General features: G+C 42.2%; 1 protein-coding gene across 1 annotated transcript in view; it reads right to left on the reverse strand.

Annotated features, from left to right (window-relative positions):
- The window catches only part of LOC147031456 (calpain-1 catalytic subunit-like), a 24,202-nt gene extending 1,051 nt beyond the window's left edge, over positions 1–23,151 (reverse strand). Inside the window, exons 1-9 of the mRNA XM_085863466.1 lie at positions 22,999–23,151; positions 22,666–22,880; positions 19,171–19,240; positions 18,567–18,685; positions 16,995–17,131; positions 15,845–16,016; positions 14,967–15,050; positions 6,195–6,280; positions 3,090–3,167 (exon numbers count right to left, since the gene is read on the reverse strand). Of these exons, the coding sequence (XP_085719592.1) occupies positions 3,090–3,167; positions 6,195–6,280; positions 14,967–15,050; positions 15,845–16,016; positions 16,995–17,131; positions 18,567–18,685; positions 19,171–19,240; positions 22,666–22,854 (935 nt within the window). The 5' untranslated portion in view covers positions 22,855–22,880; positions 22,999–23,151. The remainder of the gene's footprint in view (positions 1–3,089; positions 3,168–6,194; positions 6,281–14,966; positions 15,051–15,844; positions 16,017–16,994; positions 17,132–18,566; positions 18,686–19,170; positions 19,241–22,665; positions 22,881–22,998) is intronic.
- Positions 23,152–24,100: the final 949 nt, after the last annotated feature.

Raw genomic sequence — 24,100 nt, forward strand, 5'->3', positions numbered from 1 at the left:
CTGTATCTTTTGAGCCTGTCTGGTCTGTACATCAGCATCTATCTTTGGAAGCAAGGATGAGTCATTTACAGTTACACCTCTCTATTCTTTCAATATACTTATGTTGGAAATTGAAGTACTGGCAGTCAGACTGCAAAAACTGGATTACAATTGGCTCTGCAGTAGCAACGGTTCAGCACTCAGGCGTTATGGTCTATCTGAGATCTCCAAGCAGAATGTCCCCTTGAGACCGACTATATATCTCGCTTCTTGCACGTGCCATCAGTGGGTACAACTGGTAAGACACAGGCACACCCGATTGTTGGACAGACTGGCAAAAAAGGTTAAAAAACGCAGGAGGATGAGACTATGGAATGTTTTGATGTGGTCTCACTCTTCACCAATATCCCTGTTGATCTGGTAATGAGTGTCACACTTGATTCGTATCAACAGTCTCATGATTGGGAAATGGCAAGTCAGAACAGCCAGTTAATGTTAGAGGATGTTACGAGCCTGCTGGAGACGTATCAAAATAGCACAAGCTTCACTTGTGACGTACACATTATCAAACAAATATTTGGCACAGTTATGGATTCACCAGGATCAGTCGTTTAAGCTAACTTTGTCATAGAATAACTTGAACAAAAGATATTTGAGTCCATTCAGAATTGGCTCCCACAGAACTGGAATAGGTATGTTGATGACACTTTTGCCATTGTGTGTAGGGGCATGGTACACCATCTTCTCAAACAACTTGGCTGAGTATTTCGCATTATTCTGCTTGGCAGACAGCAGCTGCATATCTCTCTGCTAATATGGAAATAATTAGAGATTGGTTTGATTAATAGAACTGGTCCTTAAATCATGGAAAATCTTACAGTCTCATCCTATCACTAACTGAAGGATTGTTAAAGAAACCCACCTATTTCCTTGGTCATCCACTGGTAGAGGTTTGGTCTCTTGAATTTATAGGCCTCAACATCAGCCATGCCCTTCACTGGGCCGATCCGAAAGCAAAGATGGCTTAAAAACCAGCCACAGACTGGGAATCCTCTGTAGATCCAAGTCTTTCTTTGGAAAATCAGAACTACTCACAGTCTACAAAGCCTTTGTTTGTGGCTCAATGGAGTACTGCTCTCCACTATGGGCTGGTGTCCCAGCATCACATCTGTCTCTCCTGGATTTTGTGGAATCTAAAGCCCTCAAACCTATTAGAATCTCCCTTGATGAGGCTAAAGCACAGGGTCTGTTGCCCTCACATTGCAGGCAGAATGGTGGTCTCTCACTTTTCCACCATCGATTTTCTGATAATGCTCCTTCTGCTCTCTCATTCCTCTGACCCTCCTTATCTACTCCGGAATGCACTTCCAGATACGCCCTCCTGGTAAGGGTTCCAAATTTCAGATTGTCTTTCAGGCACACCTCAACTGTCTTATTCCTTGCTTCTTCCATCTGGAGAACCACCTTGCAGAGGTTGTCTGCGTCACTTTCCTTCAGGGCTTCAAGCCGGCAAGCAGTGCACCACAATCTTTTGTCATCCCCAATTCTGAACTATGATCTTTACTTCCCCCGTTAACCTTTCCGAGCCCAACCATCTTACTTGCGAGTTTCCATGTTTCCTCACATCCTCTCTCTTCCCTTTTTCTATTCATTCATTCACTTCATGTTTGTCCCACTGTCAGTTCTACCTTTCTCTTCCATGAGCCTTGCTCTTGTGAAAAAAAAAAAAGTTTCAGGAAAGAGATGGAGAAAGACTGTAAATTTTCATTTTGGACAGAGTACACCGAAAATCTGATGGCTCACGAAGGAAGTCAGTATACAAAACACAACCTCACACCAACAGATTGCTGGACTTTTACTCATATAATCCAATCACCCACAAACACAGCATGCCATGGACAGTGTCATCTTCCAAGAACGATGAAGTTAAAGAATTTAAAGTAGAACGGCACTCATTAGAGTGCATACCTCTGCCACGCAATGCCTGATCCAGGAGAACATATCAGGCCCAATAAATTTTTGAGATATCACAATATATATTGGTTTTGGCTGAATGGTGAAGAATCACTTTAAGAATTAAATCATTCTTTTGTCCGGATTCGTATTGGGATCTTCACTAAAATCGAATCAATTCTTCCTTGTCACACACCCAACATGACTGCCAAGTTTCGTCTGAATCCGTCCAAAACTTTTTTATATATCATCCTATATATCGGTTCAGCCCGATCTCTCAGTGGTGAAAGATTCACGTAAAAAATTTTCAGATCCGGATCTGGATCTTCACTAAAATTGAATCACCCCTTCCTTGTCACACACCCAACGTGTTCACCAAGTTTTGTCCGAATCCATCCACAACTTTTTGAGATATTGTGCTGAACATAATTTTTGGCGAGATATCTCTCAATGGTGAAGAATCACTTTAAAAATTCCGGTAGTCGGATCCGGATCTTCACCAATATCTAATCAGTTCGTCCTTGTCACACACCCAACCCCTCTTCCAAATTTCATCTGGATCCGTCCACAAATTTTTGAGATATCCTGCACACAAACAAACAGATAAACAAGCTCAGAGACAGACAGAGGTGAAAGCATAACCTCGTTCATCTTCGGTAGCGGAGTACAAGGGGTCTTGTTAAAGAACAGATGTCGTAAAGGGATGCTCCCTAATTTGAAAGAAGCAAAAATGATTGGACACTGTGTGCTACCTTAATACCCAGGATCGGCAGAAAATATAATTGGTATAATAGTCTGCAACACAGAGATAAGTGTCGCCGATAAAGTATAAACCTTTATGCAACCTCCTTTGTTTTTTTCTTTCTCTTCTTACAATCTTGGATGATGCTGATTGGTAATTTAAAACTGATGCAAAGGTTCTTTGATAAAATATGCTTTCTCTCTCTTTCTCTTTCCATAGTGATATATATATATATATATATATATATATATATATATATATATATATATATATATATATATATATATATATATATATATCCCCAAATGTCTTCCCAAGTTCATTTTCATGTAAAAAGTATCAGGTGATAAATATCGTTTTTGCATATCATTTTCCGATTTAGCTGGTCGAGGCAACACAAAATATTTCAGAATACCAGAATTCGCCATCCTCTGCTTGCTGTAATCGCAGACGACACTTCTCCTCATGGGAAACCATCGTCCATTGCTTTGACCTGAAGGCCAAAATAATATGAACCTATATTAAGGAAACATTATTTTAATTCAAAGCTGAAGGCACCACCAATTTGTTTAGCTCCCTCGCAGGCAAGGTTCAAGTCTGATGTTTTGACCACTGAGTGGTCTTCAGCCAGGATTGTACAAGGATCATGTTCCATTGGTTAAGTATCCTCCTAAAAAGGGGAGGGTTGCATCACATGATCACAATCTGCAGATGATGAGACCCATCCTCGTTGTCATCAGTTACAACTGTCTTCATATGTCTCAGTATCACAGGTTAGAGTTTGATGTTTCCAGCAAAACTAGTGGGAGTTGGGAAGATCCATATTATAACTGATGCCATGAGGAACTAGCGCCGAGTGACCACAAAAAACGGTACCGACATTACCTCTAATAACTTCCTCCATACTAATGATATCCTCTAGCTGTTTGCAGGTGCACAAAGTGGAGTTCGTGTGTGGTCAGCAGATTGAGATTTAGACAAGATAGCCACATTTTCTCAACATGCTGTGGGCAAACAAATAAAAATCGTTTTCAGTCGAAATCGACCTGAGAACAAAATCCTTCAAGAAGACTCAAACTGAGTTCATGGTAAGATGTTTTCGGACAACGTCTACCGACGTAGACCACAATCCATAGATAAACTCAAAACTGCAACAACTGACAAAATCCGTTCAGTCACTGCAGCTGAATATGTCAAAGTTATGAACATTTTTTCCTGTCGAAGCTGAGTGTGCCTGTAGTGTAGAGGCGGGCATCTGGAGCATGTCGTGTAACTTCAATCAAATAAATTATATTGAAGATATCCATCTGAAACCTTCAATAATGATCATGCATCATGTGAAGCAAACATTCATCAACGAACATGCCATTTTGAATAGAAAATAAAGAAGGGTTATTAAATTGTATGAGTACCATTTTTGTGGTCACGCAGTATAGAGCTGCCAGACAAGCAAGGCTCCTCTCTGACTTGTAAAGATCTATAAAGACGATCTAAACTTTGTGATAAATGGTGACGAAAACGACGCAAAGTCTCACCATCTACTTATTGCAGTCATGTGATATTGTTACGAATCTGGAAGCCATCTCACACAACAGCCAGAGCCCCCGTAGATCAGTTATCTCGGTAAGTATGTGTTTCTAGTTAGAATCCCTCCCTTGTGTCTAATGCGAATTTCGTGTGTGCGAGGCGAGTTTTTTTTTTTGTCAGGTTTTTTTTTTTTTTACAACAACAACAACAGCAGCAGCACCATCACCTCGCTCCACCGACGCCATAACGCTTGTGTTTCTGGCTGCGGATGTGGGTGGGACCCCTCACTCCAGAGCCGACTCTGCCCACGAGGGCAAGGGCACGCCCTTTGTCCAATTAGGAGGCTCATCGCCTCAGCTCTGACTCCGCCCCAGAAAGGCAGGGTTTTTCCCCTGTCCAATCAGAGGGGGACAGACATCACCTGACGAAACCCTGTCCAATCAGGGAAAAGATTCCCACAGACATCCGATAAACCCCCCCCCCCCCCCGCGTGGGAGAGAGGTGGAGTGATCGGCATGTTCTGTCTGGTTCGGCTGGGTCTGCCTCGCCTGGTGTCGTCTGATCCGTCTGGAAGCTTTTTCTGCCTTGATCACCCGTCGCCTCGTCATCTCTCGCCTCGTCCGCCTTCTTGCTGGCTGGCATCCGTCGCTCTATCCCTCGTCCCAGGTGATTGGTGCTGCGTTGAGGCGGTGGGTTTGAGTCCCGCCGAGCCAGTTCTTCCAGACCGCACGAGGCAGCCAGGTGCAAGTGCAGACTCTTGCCCTCAGCTCGCCTTCCCTCCGGAGCTGAAGGGCCAAATAAAGGCCGTGGCCACCATTTCTTTTGGGTGTGTTCGTGTGTGTCTGTGGGCCCAGTCTATAAGTAGCAATTGTTCAAGTGCCTTGTACATTACTTGCATTCCTTATTGATAGTCGGTTTAACTCTGTTCTTTTTGTGCTCCTCTTCCCCATTATAAATAAACCCCGATTGTTCAATGTACCAGCTCGTTGTCTGTCACTTTCTTTCATTGGTTTAGCACGGTGTGTATTGGGAATTAGGGAGGCCGTCGTGCCGTAATTGTTCATTTGGACCGACGGACCTTGGTAATCCCCGCTCGGTTTACACCCGATTCGGGCTCGATAAATGGCCCATTCCGCCCGAGGTCCGTCGAGGGTGTGACCTCCCCGGTAATTGCCGACGTGAGTACTTCGGTATTTTGAAATTTGGCTATGAACCCTACCCCACGCCATCAGAAAATTGGAGAGCATGGTCCTTAAGTGACCCGTGACCTTCGGAGTTGTCCGAAGGTTATGACCTGCAATTCTGGGTGTTCGGTGGGAGACGGCTCTACTGCTCCACCTGGCGGCCGTTCCTCGCCACCGACCCCCGGCCCACAACAATATGTCCTCCTCCTTGGGATGGTATTTAACACCTGGAACATGATGCCTTGCACAATCCAAGATAAAGATCACTCAGGGGTCAAAACAAGACCTGATCCTTGCCTACACAACTATACTAGTCGGTGCTATCTTCAGTTTTGAATATGATATGGAGCTTTCCTTCTACAATGCATTTTTTGGAAGATAATTTCAACCAAACGACATAACCAGCCATAATGCCAATGAACATCATAAAAACTCAACTACCTGTATCCACATTTTATTTCCAGTGCTCTGTATTCCCATACATACGGTATTGCCAAGGGTAAAACATCAAGCCTTTCCATGTTAAAGAGAAACTAAAGTAACTTTTTAAAACTGCGAGTGCCGATACATGATCATTACAGAATTTGGCATTCCACATCCCTGCAATAAAAATACACCATTAATCCAGGTGATAATGTGTGTTCCTCAATGTCCCTGCAATTTCAATGGAGGCATGAACCTCATCTTACCTTCATTTGGTGCTGATGGGCTTTTAAAACTTGGTTTCACATGTCGTCGCAAACCCCGAGCCTTCCTTTGATGTTATGATATAAGGTGTTGAATCATAATTTCTCGATATCCACCCTTACCTGTCATTCCATGCACCTGCATATTCTTGGTAACCCCAAGGATTCCGTAAGCGGACCAACTGCACTTGGTGGCCTTGAATACACACCTGAGCAAGGGAAATGGAATACGGTGTAAAGTCATAATTGCTGATTGGAATATTCAACGCCCCCATTTTGATACCCATTGGAGTTGTTGTCGCATAGTATCTTTTTGGAGGGGCATAAGCCAGACTTTTCTATATATGCAACTGTTCAGACGTAAAAACACTACTGGTAAATTTTGCAGGTTAATTATTATATTTACTTCAACGGCTAAATTGATCTGTATTTTTTTTAATTGAAATTGATGAAGATGAATGCAGTACATGACAAAGTCTGAATGGTTTTCATGTGCCTGAGTTTCCAATAAAGCGGAAATGATAAAAGGTTCTAAAGGGTAAATGCTCATGTTCTAAAGTGTAAATTCTAAAGGGTAATTCTAGAATGTAATTCTAAAGTGTAAATTCTAAAGGTTAAATTCTGAAGGGTAATTCAAAAGGGTAATCCTAAAATGTAATTCTAAAATGTAATTCTAAAGTGTGATTCTGAAGGTTGAATTCTGAAGGGTATTTCTAAAGTGTAAATTCTAAAGTGTAAATTCTCAAATATAATTCTAAAGTGCAATTTCTAAAGTGTAATTCCAAAGTGTAAATTCTATAAAGGGTGATTCTGTGTAATTCTAAAGTGTAAATTCTATAAAGGGTGATTCTGAAGGTTAAATTCTAAAGTGTAATTCTAAAGTGTAATTTCTAAAGTGTAAATTCTGAAGGGTAATTCTAAAGTGTAAATTCTCAAGGATAATTCTAAAATGTAATTTCTAAAGGGTAGTTCTAAAGTGTAAATTCAAAATGGTAAATTCTGAAGGTTAATTCTAAAGTGTTAATTCTATAGGTTAAATTCTCAATGATAATTCTGAAGTGTAATTTCTAAAGTTCTAAAGGGCAATCCTAAAGTATAAATTCTAAAGGGTAATTCTGAAGGGTAAATTTGAAATAGTAATTCTAAAGGGTAAATTCTAAATGGTAATTCTAAAGGAGAATTCCAAAGTGTAATTTCTGAAGTTCTAAAGGGTAATTCTAAAGTGTAAATTCTAAAGTTCTAAAGGGTAATTCCAAAGTTCTAAAGTGTAAATTCTAAAGTTCTAAAGTGTGAATTCTCAAGGATGATTCTAAAATGCAATTTCTAAAGTTCTAAAAGGTAGTTCTAAAGTGTAAATTCTTAAGGTTAAATTCTCAATGATAATTCTAAAGTGTAATTTCTAAAGTTCTAAAGGGTAATCCAAAAATACGAATTCTAAAGGGTAATTCTGAAGGGTATATTCTAAATGGTAATTCTAAAGGGGAATTCCAAAGTGTAATTTCTGAAGTTCTAAAGAGTAATTCTAAAGTGTAATTCCAAAGTGTAAATTCTAAAATATTAATTCTAAAGTGCCAAAGTGTGATTCTGAAGGGAAATTCTAAAGTTCGAAAGTGTAAATTCTCAAGTGCAATTCCAAAGTGTTATTTCTAAAGTGTAATTCTAAAGTGTAAATTCTAAAGGATAATTCAAAAATGAAATTTCTGAAGTTCTAAAGGGTAAATTCTAAAGAGGGATTCTAAAGGGAAATTCTAAAGTTCGAAAGTGTAAATTCTCAAGGGCAATTCTAAGGTATTATTTCTAAAGTTCTAAAGGGTAATGTTATGGATGGTTGCAATATAGAAATTTTCAAAAGAGTTCCTAAATGGATGGTTGTAGTATATCAATTGTGTGTGGAATCAGGTGGACTGTCCAACCAATGGGTGGAAATTGTACACACACACACACACACACACACACACACACACACACACACACACACACACACACACACACACACACACACACACACACACACACACACACACACACACACACACACACACCTTCTTTTATATCTCGACTTCGTTTGGCATTTTGACTCAACTAAAAGCAACTTTTTGCAAAAGGTTTTTTTTTTTCATCTTTACATTGATGTGTATATAGTACAGTATATATATATATATATAGTACAGTATATATATATATATATATATATATATACATATATATATATATATATATATATACATATATATATATACCGTGGTGCACCCAGAACCCGAACGCCCCATTGTTTGAACAAATTGGAATCCGAACAATTTTTTCGAGAAAATTTTGCCCGAAAAAGCGAACACATTTTCGAAAACCGAACACAACGTGGCGTTCATGTTTGTTCACATGCGTCTCCCCCACCTATTCGACGCACATCTTCGCGCTTTGTTCATTCAGTTCGGCGGTGGAAGTAGTCGTGAAAGCATGTCTCGTGTGTCGATCGCTACTTTACCTCGTGTTTTCACCTTGATTTGTGCATTTTTTTTCTTTCAATTATCACCCTTGTGCAATCACCATGACACCCAAGAAGAGCAATGAAGCAAATAGGAATAAGAGGAAGTCCGTGAGAACGACAATTGAGTTGAAGAAAGAACTTATCACTAAGCATGAGAGCGGTACACGTGTGTCTGATCTCGCTGCCATGTTCGAGCTGCCGAAATCGACCGTGTGTAGAATTCTGAAAAATAAAGAAGCGATAAAAGCGCGAAAACCCGTCGTGAAGCGAACTCATTCAATGAACCCTCTGACAAACTCAACTTTTTTTGCGCGAGCATGGTAGTGACGTCATGCTGCCTCACCCAATCGCTTCACCTCTTGATTCTCTCCCGTGGAACCGTGCGGTGAAAACGGCACGTTTGTGTCTCCACAAAGTGTACTGGGATATAAAACACCATTTGGTGCTTCATTGTTAATTACATACCTCCACCAGGCTGAACAGTTTACGTTTTGGATCCCAATGGCCACTGATCGGCCGGAGCTGCATCCAGACTGATGGAAGAAGTGACGACGCTCCTGCTCATCCTCCAGGCTTGGAAGAAGATTCATGACCCAGAAAAGGTCATTTACTCATCTTATTTTACCTTAAACATGGGTAATTTCAGTTGAAAGTGTCTTGAAAGTGGGTTTTCTTGGGGTCCAGGAATGGATTAATTCACTTTCCAATATTTCTTATTGGGAAAATAGTTTTGTAATCCAAACTTTTTGGAATCCGAACAGCCTACTGGAACGAATTAAATTCGGATTCTGGGGGCACCACTGTATGTATATATATATATATATATATATATATATATATATATATATATATATATATATATATATATATATATATATATATATATATATATATATATATATATATATATATATACATATATATATATATATATATATATATATATATATATATATATATATATATATATTTATATATATATATATATATATATATATATTTATATATATATATATATACATATACATATATATATATATATATATATATATATATATATATGTATGTATATATATATACATATATATATATATATATATATATATATATATGTATATATATATACATATATATATATATATATATATATATATATATATATATATATATATATACATATATATATATATATATATATATATATATATATATATATATATATATATATATATGTATATATATATATATATATATATATATATATATATATATATATATATATATATATATATATATATATATATATACACATATATATATATATATATATATATATATATATATGTATATATATATATATATATATATATATATATATATATATATATATATATATATATATATATATATATATATATGTATGTATATATATATATATATATATATATATATATATATATATATATATATATATATATATATATATATATACATATATATATACACACAAGCTCACGCCTCGTGCTGTGCCATTAATATACAGCCCGCTCCGTGCTGCGCTGAGGTGCGATCGCGCTGCCATTGTGCGACTCCGTTTGCCGGCAAAGTTCGTGCTCAAGCCGCTCCCACTGACCACAGTTAGTGGTGGGGTTATAATTATAAAAAGAACCAACCTGGGCCATGGATCCTACATTACTACACATACCTAATACCCCGGATCCCGCTCGCCTTGAGACGCCATCTTATCTCCCGTAAGGGGTTAATTTGAATCGCTCGTAATTTGGAGGGAATCGGGGGTCGCTCCTCTCACCCCTGGACCGGTTCCTGTGAATTTAGCTGGAGACAGGAGAGCCCGTTTTCCCGCTCTCCGACACCAGTGCTGCGAGGAGGGGGATGAGTTTGTGTCCCACGACCTGACACCAGTGTTGCGAATTCGCGCCCGCCAGCGTGCGAGCGGCCACGTAACTCGAATCACGGCACGTCGCCCACCGGACGGACAATTCTGTCATGACCCTCTCGGACCAACACCGGGAACTAGTCACGGGTGGGCCTTTCGGCCTCACCACGATCGTGCCAATCGGCCCCCCGCGTGGGATAGGGTTCGCCAAATTCGACCTACCTAAGTACCCACACGGAGGGTAGACCGGGCCATCGCACCTCGCCGCAGGTCGACTCCAGACTCGGGCCACTTTAAGCGACCCGTTCCGTACTATCGGGATAACCGAGCGGTGTTATCGTCAACCTCGACGGTTCCGATTAATTATCGGGCGTATTTAGCCCACTATCAACCCTTTACGTGAAGTAAGATGGAGATTCAATTAAAGAAAAGACGAAGCGAAACGGGAAAAACAGTTCAACATGAGGCACATTTATTCCACGGCACACGGAAAGCACACATATACAATTACAACAATTATGCACCAAAAGCAATTGCAACAAAAGAAACACAACAATGCAGATCTACTACCGACTACGCGAGCACACGGCAACACTTACACAGTTTTACTTTACAGACGGCGCCGACAACACATATACTCAAAAGCAAAAGAAAAGGGCCACCCTCAACGACAAGGGGGCAGACGGGGCCTGTGGGCGCGAGACCAGGTGGAGCCTACCCGTCTTGTGATGAGCCGCAAATGTGGCGGCGGTGCCCCGACTCCGCGCTCCTCCACGGGTTTCGTTGGCACTGCTTGGAATGGGGTAGGAACGGGGCCCCCTTTCCGCACTATCTCATCGCGGGGGGCGGGAAGGGTGGAATTGTTGATGCTCTGGGGAAAGAGGATAGCTGGCTTGCTTGGGTCCCGCGACGAGCGACTCCACTGCGACCTCGACCGCGCTCCCGGCTTCCCCTCTCTGCAGCTCCCCGACAGGCTCCGAACCCCGACAGACTGACTCTCCTCCAGACCCGTCTTGACTGCTGCTGCCACACTCTACCGCTGCCACACTTCTCCACTTCGCCCGAGCCCAAAAAACTCTGCCGCTGCCACACTTCTCCAACTCGCCCGAGCCCAAAACTGACTAAATTCGCCCCGCGCTCGGCGCTTTATAGTACGGCAGGAGAACCCATATGCAAATTTCTGGATCAGAACGAGCTCGGGGGTGGAGCCACGCTCGCCCATTGGACGGAGAAAAAGGGGCGTGAATCTCCCCTGATCCTCGAATTTGCATATATCGATTCTACTCCGACGCGCCTGGAGGCGGGGCCAAATCGCCCCGCGCTTGCTGATAGGACGGATCAGAAGTGGGCGTGTATCATTCCTGATCCGACTTCTCCTCGGAAAGACCGCACTTTGTACCCGCGGCTCAGCGCTTGCCCTGTACGAGTCCAGGACAGCCTGACGCTCGGTGCCCACAAGCGGTGCGGGAATGGCGGCAGAAGGAGGAGAGGTGAAGGTGGTCGAGGGTCTAAAGTGGCGGTCCCTGGCCACGGTGACGCTTGGAATGGCGGTGATGCGATGGTTGCGGGATGGTGTGCTGTGAAGGTAAAGGTCGTGGCTGTTGGCGTTGTTGTTGTTGTTGTTGTGAAGCGGCGTTGCGGTTGGTGGTTGTTGTGTGATGCGGTTGAGACGTGGTTGGCTCAAAATAAAGATAGAACAGAAAAACGGCTATCTTACAGGGTCTCAGCCCGAATGAATCACATTTATTCCCTCTAAACAATGGGTTTGGGGCTAACTACACATGTACTTACAGAGATATCTCACCTACGGGACCTGAATGGTGGTTTGCGAATTTCCACAACCACAACAATATATATATATATATATATATATATATATATATATATATATATATATATATATATATATATATATATATATATATATATATTGTTACAGTTGTGGAAATTCGCATTACACCATAAAGAGTCCTCAGGTGAGATATATCGGTAACTTCATGTGTAGTTAGCCAAAACCCGTTGTATAGAGGGACTATGTGTGATTCATCCGGGCTGCGACGCTTTGAGTTAGCCATTTTTCTTTCTCTATTGTTATTTTCGACCATTAAGCCGCCAACAACACAAACAGCCACTACCTTTACCTTCACAACTCCATCCCACAAACATCGCTTCACAGCCATTCCCAATCGACGCCCGCCAACCACCAAACCACCAAACCACCACAGAAAACCCCCCACCACCTTCGCCTATCTCCTTCTCCAAACATCGACCACACCACCAGTCAACACCAAACGTCGTGCTGTCCAGGGCCCGTTCGGCGATTGGTGCCGAACGCATCGAGCCGCGAGCGCGAATCGCTGCCTTTCTGAGGGAGAAATTCGGATCAGGAAGGCTTCACGCCCCCTTTTTCTCTGCCCAATCGGCAAGCGTCGGGCGGTATGGCCCCGTCTCCAAGCGCGATGAACGTGGATTCTTTACGAGAGGAATTCGGATCAAAAAAGGCTCACTCCCCTTTTTGCCACACCAATGGCTGAACAGAGGGTGGCGTGGCCCCGCCTCCAATCGCGTTTTGATCCTGAAATTTGCATATAGGCTCTTCCTGCGGCCTATAAAGACGTGAGCATAAGGCGACTCGGAAAGTTCGCGCGGTTGAGTTGCAGGCGACTGGTAGGGGCAAGTGAAGAGTTCAAGTTAGAGTCAAGTGAAGACGGCGGTCGGCAACGAGGTTGCGGTGTGGGGGTCGCTCGTCTCGTCGCGGGGTCCAAGCCAGCCAGCCATTCCCCTCTCCCTGAGCATCAGCAATTCCCCACCCCCCCCCATCCGCGCTGAGATAGTGCTGGGGGGGCCCCGTTCCTCCCCCACCATAAACGTGGTGCCAACAAAACTGCTTGCGCAGAGCACGCCGGAGAGGGCTCGCCGACCACGCCAGGGGCACGGAGTCGGGGCGCAGCTGCGCGAACATTGCGGCTTGCCCGCCATCGGGTCACGAGGACGCGGGTAAGACCTTCTTAGTCTCGTGAACCTGGCCGCTTCTCCAGGATCCACGCACATTTAGTCCACGGACCTGTCTGCCTCCGTGCCTGTGAGGGTGGCTTTCTTTCCTTTGCTTTTTGGAATGAGTGATGTGGCGCCGAGTCCCGACAAGTAGAACTGTATAAGTGTTGTAAGTAATTGCCCTTTTATTCGGTCGTATTGCATTTGCTTTTGTTGCATCTTGTCTTGACTGTAATATACGTGCCTTCCGTGTTTCCGTAATAAATGTGCATTGCTTGTTGAACTGTTTCCCGCCTTGCTTCGTCTCCTTCCTTTTATTGAATCTCCATCTTGCATCACGTAAGGGATTGATAGTGGGTTTAAAATGCCCGGTAAGTAATCTGAACCGTCAAGGTCGACGATAACTCCGCTCGGTTATCTCTGCAGCACGGAACGATCCACTTAAGCGGTTCGTGTCCGGAGTTGACCTGTGGCGTGGTAAAACTCCTCGGTACGCTACTCGCGCGAGTACTTAGGTAAATCGACCATTCGGCGATCAGACCCTATTTTGCGCGGGTAGAATGCGGACTGAGTTGTGGTGACGTTAAACCCCCACCCGTGACTGGCTCCGGGTGGTAGTTCCCGGAGGGTCACGATTGAATTGTCCGTCCGGTGGGCGACGTGTCGCGATTCGAGTTACGTGGCCGATCGCACGCCGGCGGGCGCGAATTCGCAACAATATATATACAAGCAGGTAGGCGACATGGGTGGTCGCTATACAATTGCATACTAGTCATAAAGTTTTTGATGGATCGGGCTGAAATTTTTTGACAAAGAGGTTTATTATAGTGCGCATAAAAGCGCGGAAGCAGATTTTTGATTTTCGAAAAAAAATATGTAAAAATATTTTTCTTATTTTTTCAAAAATTTCAAAATCCCATTGCTCGGCAACGGTCGCGTCCATAGCAACGGTGCTCAAAAGCATACAACTATATCCTGGTATGAACCTACCAGTCAAGTTTCATCAAAATCAGTTGACTCCTCTGGCCTCCAGAGCTGTCCATTACATACATACAGACAGATGGACGGACGGAAAACCTCAGAATAACGGTAGTCTAGCAACCACCCAATACGTGTGTGTGTGTGTGTGTGTGTGTGTGTGTGTGTGTGAGAGTGTGTGTGAGTGTGTGTGTGTGTGTGTGTGTGTGTGTGTGTGTGTGTGTGTGTGTGTGTGTGTGTGTGTGTGTGTGTGTGTGTGTGTGTGTGTGTGTGTGTGTGTGTGTGTGTGTGTGTGTGTGTGTATGAACTGCACATCGTGATTTCACAACAGGGTCTGATGAGCAATGAGACCGTTGCTTGGGATGCTGATGAGATCTAATATGATAATTTTCGGATCAGGAGTCGTTCCAAAGTACCAGCGATTGAGTGTGACAAATTTAAAAACATTCAAGAGCACGGTGTTGAAAATGATAAACAAATGTTATTAATGTATAATAAATATTGTAAGAATAACATCGACCTATAGAATTGTGATACATACCGAATCAACACCGAGGATGGCGTATGCATGTCCCATGACCAGTCCCATGTTATTCACTTTACCAGTCTCACCAGGATGACTCGTCTGTGGGAAATGGAGTCACTCACTCACAACTGCATGACTATGCAAATAGAGCCACTTCCACTGCATAAGATAACTGTGTGAGCCGTTGATTATGTTCAATAAAAAACCCAGAATGGATGACTTGCCACCAGATTCCTGACCCATCATATGATCCATAACACAACACATAATATGACCAGTCAGTCCATTCAAACCATGCAGCACAAATAGGATTTGTATCATCATCATGCTACCTCCCTCAAGTCTGAGGCATAAGAGCATCATCATTTGGATGTAAGGATAGCGTAGAGGTATGCACACTCTACCTGTCGAGCCTGGGTTTGAATCTTGACCGAGCTATAAACTGGCATCCTCGTGTTTTGCATGCACGATGAAGCATCAATGAGTGTGTTGTCCTTCGGATGAACGTTAAACCGGGTGTCCCGTATGCTGGAATTAGGTGGTGGACATTTAAAATCCCACGGTGTCCTTTAACATAATCCGATTCCTGCTCTAACCTACAGGGGGCATTTCATCAGTCGTACAGCTGCACCCCAGCCAATTATTCCATTCAGCCATGTGCTGCATGTGAAGGTAGAAGAAGAAGAAGTCATTAATGATTCCATAGCTGATGATAATTTACTCTGCGGAAGTTCATCACTCCATTGCAGGGTGCTGTAAACATGCAATCATGACAGGAATTTGGATAAGATGAACATTCCAATGCCAAATATTTATCCATAGACGAAAATAGACAACAGGAACATCGACTGCATGTACAGACAAGTATATCATAATTGAGTGTCTGGTCATGCCTTGATGAAGCAAGCCAGTAGGGAGGCACCACTCAATGCTGACAGCACCGTACTCCAGAGGAGCTGCTGAGGTTGAGCCCGCAACATATATGACTCTCCCACACCTCCTGTAAAGTCCTCCATTGCTTCAGTGATCTTCCCAGAACGAAGAGCATCATAAGATCCATTTACCCTGAGAAGTGCAGTCAGGATCATGACAGCAAATCAGAAATCGATAAAACAGGTGACTTAGAAACTCAGAATTAGCTTGCCAGTTCCCATCATGTACAGCCTTTTTGACTGATGGTTGCATCATTGGTTAGGGGCACAGCTATGCCACTGATGCAGTGCCCCGATTATCAGTACACACTGGTGCTCATTTTGCCGACCTCAGAATGATGACAGACTAAGTCAACCCCCCCCCCCGCCCCCCCCCCCCGGCGTTAATTCAGTGGCACAACAGGGCTCAAACTCAGGACCCAAAGATCCTAAGCCACCACCCTACCGGCTAAGCCAACACCATGCTTAGCTTGGCAGTAGCTTTATAACTATCAATATAGTACCTTTCTTATTTAGAATCTACACGATGCTACCAAAAATCAGGGAACATATACAATTTTATTGACATTACATAACAAACCGGGTGTGCAACCAATTGATATCCTGCAGCAGTTGACCTTATCCCAACACAAGCCTAGCTCCTTGCTCTAACATCTGCTCCCTATTTTTGACATCCATTGACAGCCAATTGCCATTCCTCATTGGAGCTTTATTAATTCGTTCTGGGATATGTTGATGTGAAACTGAGCAATGACACTATTCCCACACTGTTTGTCAAGTTGATGGTACTTTACCACTATGTCAATCAGATGCAGATGTGGACATTTATCATCATGGAAAAAGGGAGTTAGTAATTGGCACAGCTGTCTGAGTGATTGTCTCACGATGCAGAGGTTCGAAACTTCAATCCTATGTAGTGAGCGAATTTGTCCATTTTATGCCAAAAGTATATGAAACGAAGCTCGTCTAATATTAAAGAAAAGCCATGGCTATTGCTGCCATTATACCAACCAACAGTTTAACTGCATACCATACACCGCATAATCTTTAGATTCAGTCCATGAAGGTAAGTTTCCCAAGTCAAAAAGACATAGTGGCCGATGTTTCTCACTTGGCATAAGCTTTCTCCAGCAAAGCGCTCCAGAACTCATTCCTGGAGCTGGAACAGGTGTAGAGGAGACGTCCATCCCTGCCACATGGTAACCGATCATCAATGATCACCTCCACCCAGTAGCCATACTGCCAAAACTGAAGCCAGAGGCAGAGTGGTAAAGAGGGTCAGGATATCCCAAATTTATTAAGGAAATAGAAGGTACATCTGATCAATCAATATATTTTTAGACATGCACAAAAGCTCAGGTATGACGTTTCCATTCGGTCCCAGTCAAGGATGACTGTGGTTGAAAGATGAGCCTTTTTCTATGTGAAAAATTCATTGGTTGTACATGCCTTCTATTTCCTTCATAGAATATATTTTTCTCAATTGCACCCAATTAGTTTCCAATTTGATAAGCCACAATATTTTAATAGAATATAAAACAAGTAGTGGGACATTCAAAGTCCACCGCCCCCGTGCCAAATAAATAAACAACAAATCCTCCAGCGCGACATTGTCGGGGCGCCTGGCGATGCCACCGTGCAGCATGTGGAGTCAGAATTGGTAGGGAGTGGTGTACAATAATTGATTGATTAATTCATTAATTGCATAATTAAAATAAATATTAATCAAATGCCTAATAGCATAATAAAACCACCACTGTTTCATCCAAATCTGGAACTTTTTGAAAAAAATTAAATAATTCATCGAAAAATGAATAATTAATCGATTAATTGATGAATCAATAAATCAAAAATACCCTTTTCAGCCAAATCACTTGTTCTCTGTCGTGTCCAAATATCAGCTTTCTAGCTCAAAAGGTGCCTGAGATATTGCCCAGATGAGAAATAAAAAGGTAATTAATAAATCGATAATAATTAATCAATTAATTTATTAATCAAAATACAAAAAATACCTTTTTTGCCAAAGCACATCTTCACTTTTGTCCCCAAATTTCAGCTTCCTAGCTCAAAGGACGGCTGTGATATCGCCCAGACAAACAAGAAAGCAAGAAAGAAAAGAAAACAAAATACAAAAAGAGGTCGTGAAGGATCTTGCAATGTGGTGGTGATGCTTGCCATCCAAACTTTCCATGTATTTTTGGGAGTGGGTAGTGCCCTCTATTTTGTATTGAAAATCTCCTCTGGCATCAAGCTTGAGGAGCGTGTTGGCTAATTCAGGCCATCAGAGAACTCTTCCCAGCATCCTGCTAATAAAGATAATGAAGCAACGTTGTCCATACTGCTCTACCCAATCAACCCATAAATAATGTGAAGGAAGTTATGTTGTATCCTGGCACCATGACTGTAACATGTATGATTTCCAGGCCAGACATGTGGTGTTGAGCCAGAAGTTGCTTAAACCACGATCATGACACCTTGTTCTTCAAGTTTCCATAATGCTCTACATGTGCAAAGGTTATCACAATGAGGAAGTAAGCTGCTTGACAGCACGGCTGTAATTTCGAGCGTCAACATGAGGTTTACGTGATTATAATTTTTCCCCATTTTATAAACATTTAAATGCTCTGACAAAAGGGTAATTTGCTAACCTGCAAAGCTGTCACAGATTGACTACCCTAATTACTTTGAAATGGAAGAGGCCACAGTAGCCTGTCCCAAAGTCTTGGCCTGAAGGTACAACATGATCGAAGAGCCGTTGGTCAAGGGTCAAGGAGGACGTGGCTGCAAGCAGCCAGCAGTCCCCTGCACACGCAGCAAAACTTGTGAGACTACTGGACAGCATGAACAGCAACATATGCACACACATCATGAATACATCCTTTCACATGAGAACAATTGAATTATTGGAAGACAATTAAAAAACAAAATACTAAATCCATGATATAATTGATGATAAAACAATTGTGCTTGCAACTGAGCAGTAGGAAATTGAAATCATTCTCAGTAATTGGATAGAGGAAGCTCGTCAGCTTTTTAAAATTGGAGTAAAACAAAAAGGATAACATACATGACAATTTCAAGAGTTATATAAGAGCCATGTGAAGTGCAGACCACAGTTTTCCATTGAACAACCATACTGAAAAACCAGCCCATCCTGTATGTGACATGTGACATGTGATGAGTCATGTGACAAGTCATGTGAGCTGATATGCTTTAGAACACATGAACCTCTTTCGCTCTCAGCTTCACAATCGTTTTACCCACACACCACTCCTTTATATACTCACACAAATTTCCCTGGCAGATGTCTGTGGTTGTGGCACCTTCTAGGATGAAGTATGGTTGTTTACATATCTCCTGCTCAACTCGCATAAATACACTGACAATTAAACAAAGCACACCGTAGCCCCAGACCAGACAGATTATCTTAAATAAATCATCACATCATAATATCTGCTGGCTGTCCTTAAGGCTACAAGACCTTTTACAAGGAACCTGAACACAAGAGGAAGCTAGTAGATCAATCAAGCTTGCACAATTGTGACAACATCCTAGTACCAATTCCCCTCCCAACCCCTGAACCCCACTACTTCCACATACCTATCTATCTATCCAACTCAACTTTAAAACTGTCCACTAGTAATACTGCTACTGCTCTTACTGGGAGAGCTTTCCATACCTTCACCACTCTCTGAGGGAATTAGACCCCTGGCTTACTATACTGTCCTAACTCTTCACTTCTTTACTCTTATAAAACTGTGGTCCTTTGGCTGTCAGTGTCCATTCAACTGAAAAGTTATTTTGCACTTATTCTGTTTATACCCTTCAATATCTTAAACATCTCTATCAAATGGACTCACAACCACCTCCTTTCTAATGAAAAATGTCCTGTCACTTTCTGCTGATCCTCGATCAATAGCTTCGTCTCACTAGGCCAGGGATCAATGTAATTGCTCCATGTTGTACCCTGTGTATGGCAGCTATGTCCTTTCACAGATGTAGTGACCAAAACTGTACACGATATTCCAGATGAGGCCTCACTAGACTGCCCATTCTAAGTTCCAAGATGTACCAAAACTGCTGATTCTAAAACTCCTGCGTCACATGTTCCAAGACTGCCCATTCTAAAACTCCTGTGTCACGTTCCAAAGCTGCCCACTCTAAAACTCCTGCGTCACATGTTCCAAGATTGCCCACTCTAAGACTCCTGCGTCACATGTTCCAAGACAGCCCACTCTAAGACTCCTGCGTCACATGTTCCAAAACTGCCCACTCTAAGACTCCTGCGTCACATGTTCCAAGATTGCCCACTCTAAGACTCCTGCGTCATGTTCCAAAGCTGCCCACTCTAAAACTCCTGCGTCACATGTTCCAAGATTGCCCACTCTAAGACTCCTGCGTCACATGTTCCAAGACAGCCCACTCTAAGACTCCTGCATCACATGTTCCAAAACTGCCCACTCTAAGACTCCTGCGTCACATGTTCCAAGATTGCCCACTCTAAGACTCCTGCGTCATGTTCCAAAGCTGCCCACTCTAAAACTCCTGCGTCACATGTTCCAAGATTGCCCACTCTAAGACTCCTGCGTCACATGTTCCAAGACTGCCCACTCTAAGACTCCTGCATCACATGTTCCAAAACTGCCCACTCTAAGACTCCTGCGTCACATGTTCCAAAACTGCCCACTCTAAGACTGCCCCTTGCATCATATAATCCCTATTTTCATTGTTCTTACCCAACCCCAACACCATACATTTCTTGATATGAAATTACATCTGCCAAATTTTTGCGCAATCCATTCAGGAATCTGGACTTTCCTAAAGTAAAGGTGTTAAATTTGTTGCTCTCCAATCCTCCGATACCTGTCCTGACTCCATTGAGCTGTTAAAGATCTCGGCTAACATCCTGCTTACCTGCTTTGCCACCTCCCTCAATACTCTACCTATCTAGTATCTAATATTATCTAGTTCCGGAGTTTTATTATCCCTTAGTTTTCACAACTGTTTCTTTACCTCCTGCACTCCTACTTGGATCTCCTCTAGAAGTCCTTGCTCACCTCCAAGAAAGATACTCTTTGCTATCCAAGTTCCTTTGGCTGTTACTGTGTAAACGTCGAAGTAAAAACAAAAAACTGATTTAATAAGCCTGCCATCTCACCCTCATCCTCCAGCAATTCTCCTGTTCTCTTCCCCAAGGGGCCGACACCGTTCTTAAACTTTTCTTTACCCAAGATCTACTTAAAGAATGTTTTGCTGTTATGTTTAAAAATTTTGGACTTCTCTGTTTCATATTCTCTCTTGGCTTGCCGAGCTATTTTCTTAATTAGCCTCTGTTAACATCTATACTGATACGAGTCTGACTCTAGTCCTATTATTTTGGACTTCCTCAATGTCTTCTGCTTGTCCTTAATAACACTGCTTTCCTCCCCTACTCATCCACCCTGGTCTCTCTGTGCCTCTGCCTTTACACTTCCCTGCACCCCACACAATTGCTCTATTAATTTATTTGATGCAGACTGCCCACTCGTCAGCTTTTCCCAATGGAGAGCATGAAACTCTCCTCTAATACCCCCAAAGTTTGCCTTCCTGAAATCTAATAGCCTATTACTACTGTCCCAAACTCCACAATATTGTTTCACACACTGCATTGTGGCCACTTACCCCAAGATTTTCCCCTACCTCCACCTCCTCCACCATAGTGGGATCATTGTTAATTTAAATCCCCCACAATATACATTCTACCTTTCCCACAGGTCTTTCAAATTACCCCTGAACCCCCATGCCCCTCTCCTGCTCCTTCATAGCAGGATTCCTACAAATACATCTTACAAGTCTCTTACTATTCTTGGAATCTCTAATGTCAATCCAAACAGAATACTCTACATTCATTTGCCTCCTTAATGTCATTCATTACTCTAGTAATCAATATTGTTACAACATTTGTCGTTCACATCCAGATTGTGACACCCCCTCCGATCTTCCCTTTCCTATCACACACATACATACATCTTATAGTCCCCTCGTCATGTCCTCCAACTACTCTTCTCATTAAAGCAAGTCTCACTGACTGCAACTACATATCACACTACTTGCTGTCGACACTAGCTTCAAGTCTTTCCATATTATTGCTTTATAATATCCTTAATTTACCCCCCTCCTGTTACCACCCTCTGCTGCCTGATTGCTGAGGCCTTTTTATGTCACACACCATGCTTTTGTAACATTTTTTCCTTTCCTGTTCCACTAACCGACTGTACAAGTTTTTCACAATCTTTGTGTTGTCAGCTCGTTAATAAATCTTGAGACCTGACGCTCATTTGGTAAGTACAATACTCACATCACAGTTAAGGAACGACCAGCTTTCTATGTTCTATATATGAGAAGGAATCAGTACATTGGCTGACTTTAATTCATTTTTCATGAAAAATAAGTCATGTGACCAGTTATGTGCCCAAATATGCAAATTTTCAGCAGTTCCTAATTTATGAATTTCAAAAGCAGCAATGCAATGTGTAATGAGAACCAGAATGACAGAAGGAGGCATTTCCTTTGCCTGAGTTTACTTATATTTCCCAAAGTAACGGTCTGTTAAAATTGCTCATAAATGGAATATAAATGATCCCTTAATTGCATTCCAGAACAATATATTAAAAGTCAATTAAAAAAATATGCACAACAGAGATGCAAAGTGAAAAAAAAAGCCAAGACTACAAATAGCAATAAATAAATATTAATGATACGGTAATTAAATCCGACGATTCCTTTCCATGAGGTCGTAGTACCGGAGGTCTGAGCCAGCAGACTGAGCATCCATGAGGGCAGCTGTCCCCAAGGATGCCCGGTCCTGGTTTGAAGAGCGGGTCGCAGAAGAGCTGGCCACGGGTCAAACATGCGCCCCGCAGTCCCTCGTAGTCTTGATGTTCGCAGAAACTCAGTGGACACTCCGCACTGCTGCCCTCAGCACTGGCCATCGTGTCCCTGCCTCCAATGATCCAGCCTAATGTTAGACAACATAATACAATTCGAGATAATATTGTACAATGAAATGTAGAAATTGATACATGTACCAATGTACAAATGTAGTGTACCGACCGTGTGTAGAAAGTGATACTAACCCGACTCTGCACTTGTAGTCTGAGCACTGTGGAGGCAAACAGTGGAGCAATTAGTTGGGCGAGAAGCGTCAGTTTAGGTTAAGTGGCGGCAGGAGGGGGAGCAGGATGTGTGATTGAAGGACAGAAGAGGTAAACAGGGCATGTGAGCGAGGGAATGAGGGTGGGAGTACAAGTGGATAAACGTGATGCAGAAAGAAGGCGTTGCCAATTTTACAGAAAGACCTCCAGTGCAATTGTTCCACAGCCTTACAGCATCGAAGGCCTCTTTCAGGAACGAGTGTAGAAAACTTAGAAAAACACTTATGATCTTCAGGTGGCATTGTTGGGTCTTCGATGTAAAAAAAATTCCAAGTTAACTGCTCTGAATGTTTGTGCAAGTACTGGCATCATGTGATGCAATCGTACCAGCAACATTTATTACAAAAACATAAGAGTCAGTTTTAAGTGTATAAATGCTGAACATTTCTTTAACGATCGAATATGTAGAAGAAGCAGTCTCAATAATACAAAGCATGACCCTGGACAAAAAGTGCGATGTTGAAGGGCCTCGCTCTGTGATGAGCCTCGACTTTGTTTCCAAAGAATAAAAATAAAATGGTGGAATCATCATTCAATTACCAAACGGTGATCAAAATTTCTGCAAAGACATGATTAGGTTATCGTGAACTATCAACGTAAGACGCACGACACACCTTGTTGAGGAACCACCACCTGACGTTGATTTTGTTCAAGATGACACGGAAAATCCGCTTATAGATGAATCCGAACAATTGCTGCTCAGGACATCAGCTGATGCTGGATCCTTGCATGAGGTTTGACAATCAAGTTCGAGGACAATTTAATTGGGTCAGGCCAATTAAATAACTCGCTTTGTATTTTTCAGTCATTGTTACTTCAATGTGGCCTGTAATGAGTGATGTTGAAGGTTCGATGTACTGTTGATCAAAATTGCTACAACTAAGAGATTTCTATTTTGCACAACACTTCTTCACACGTCACGTAGACAAATGAGTTTTTGGCAAAGCATCACGTGATTGTTATTTTTCTTCTTTTTTTTGTATACATAATCAAGGCTCGTGGAAGAGCTACTATTAGTACAGTG

This window comes from Eptatretus burgeri, chromosome 2, assembly GCF_056783735.1.
Source record: "Eptatretus burgeri isolate ZD-2024b chromosome 2, Ebu_testis_v1, whole genome shotgun sequence".
Classification (NCBI taxonomy): domain Eukaryota; kingdom Metazoa; phylum Chordata; class Myxini; order Myxiniformes; family Myxinidae; genus Eptatretus; species Eptatretus burgeri.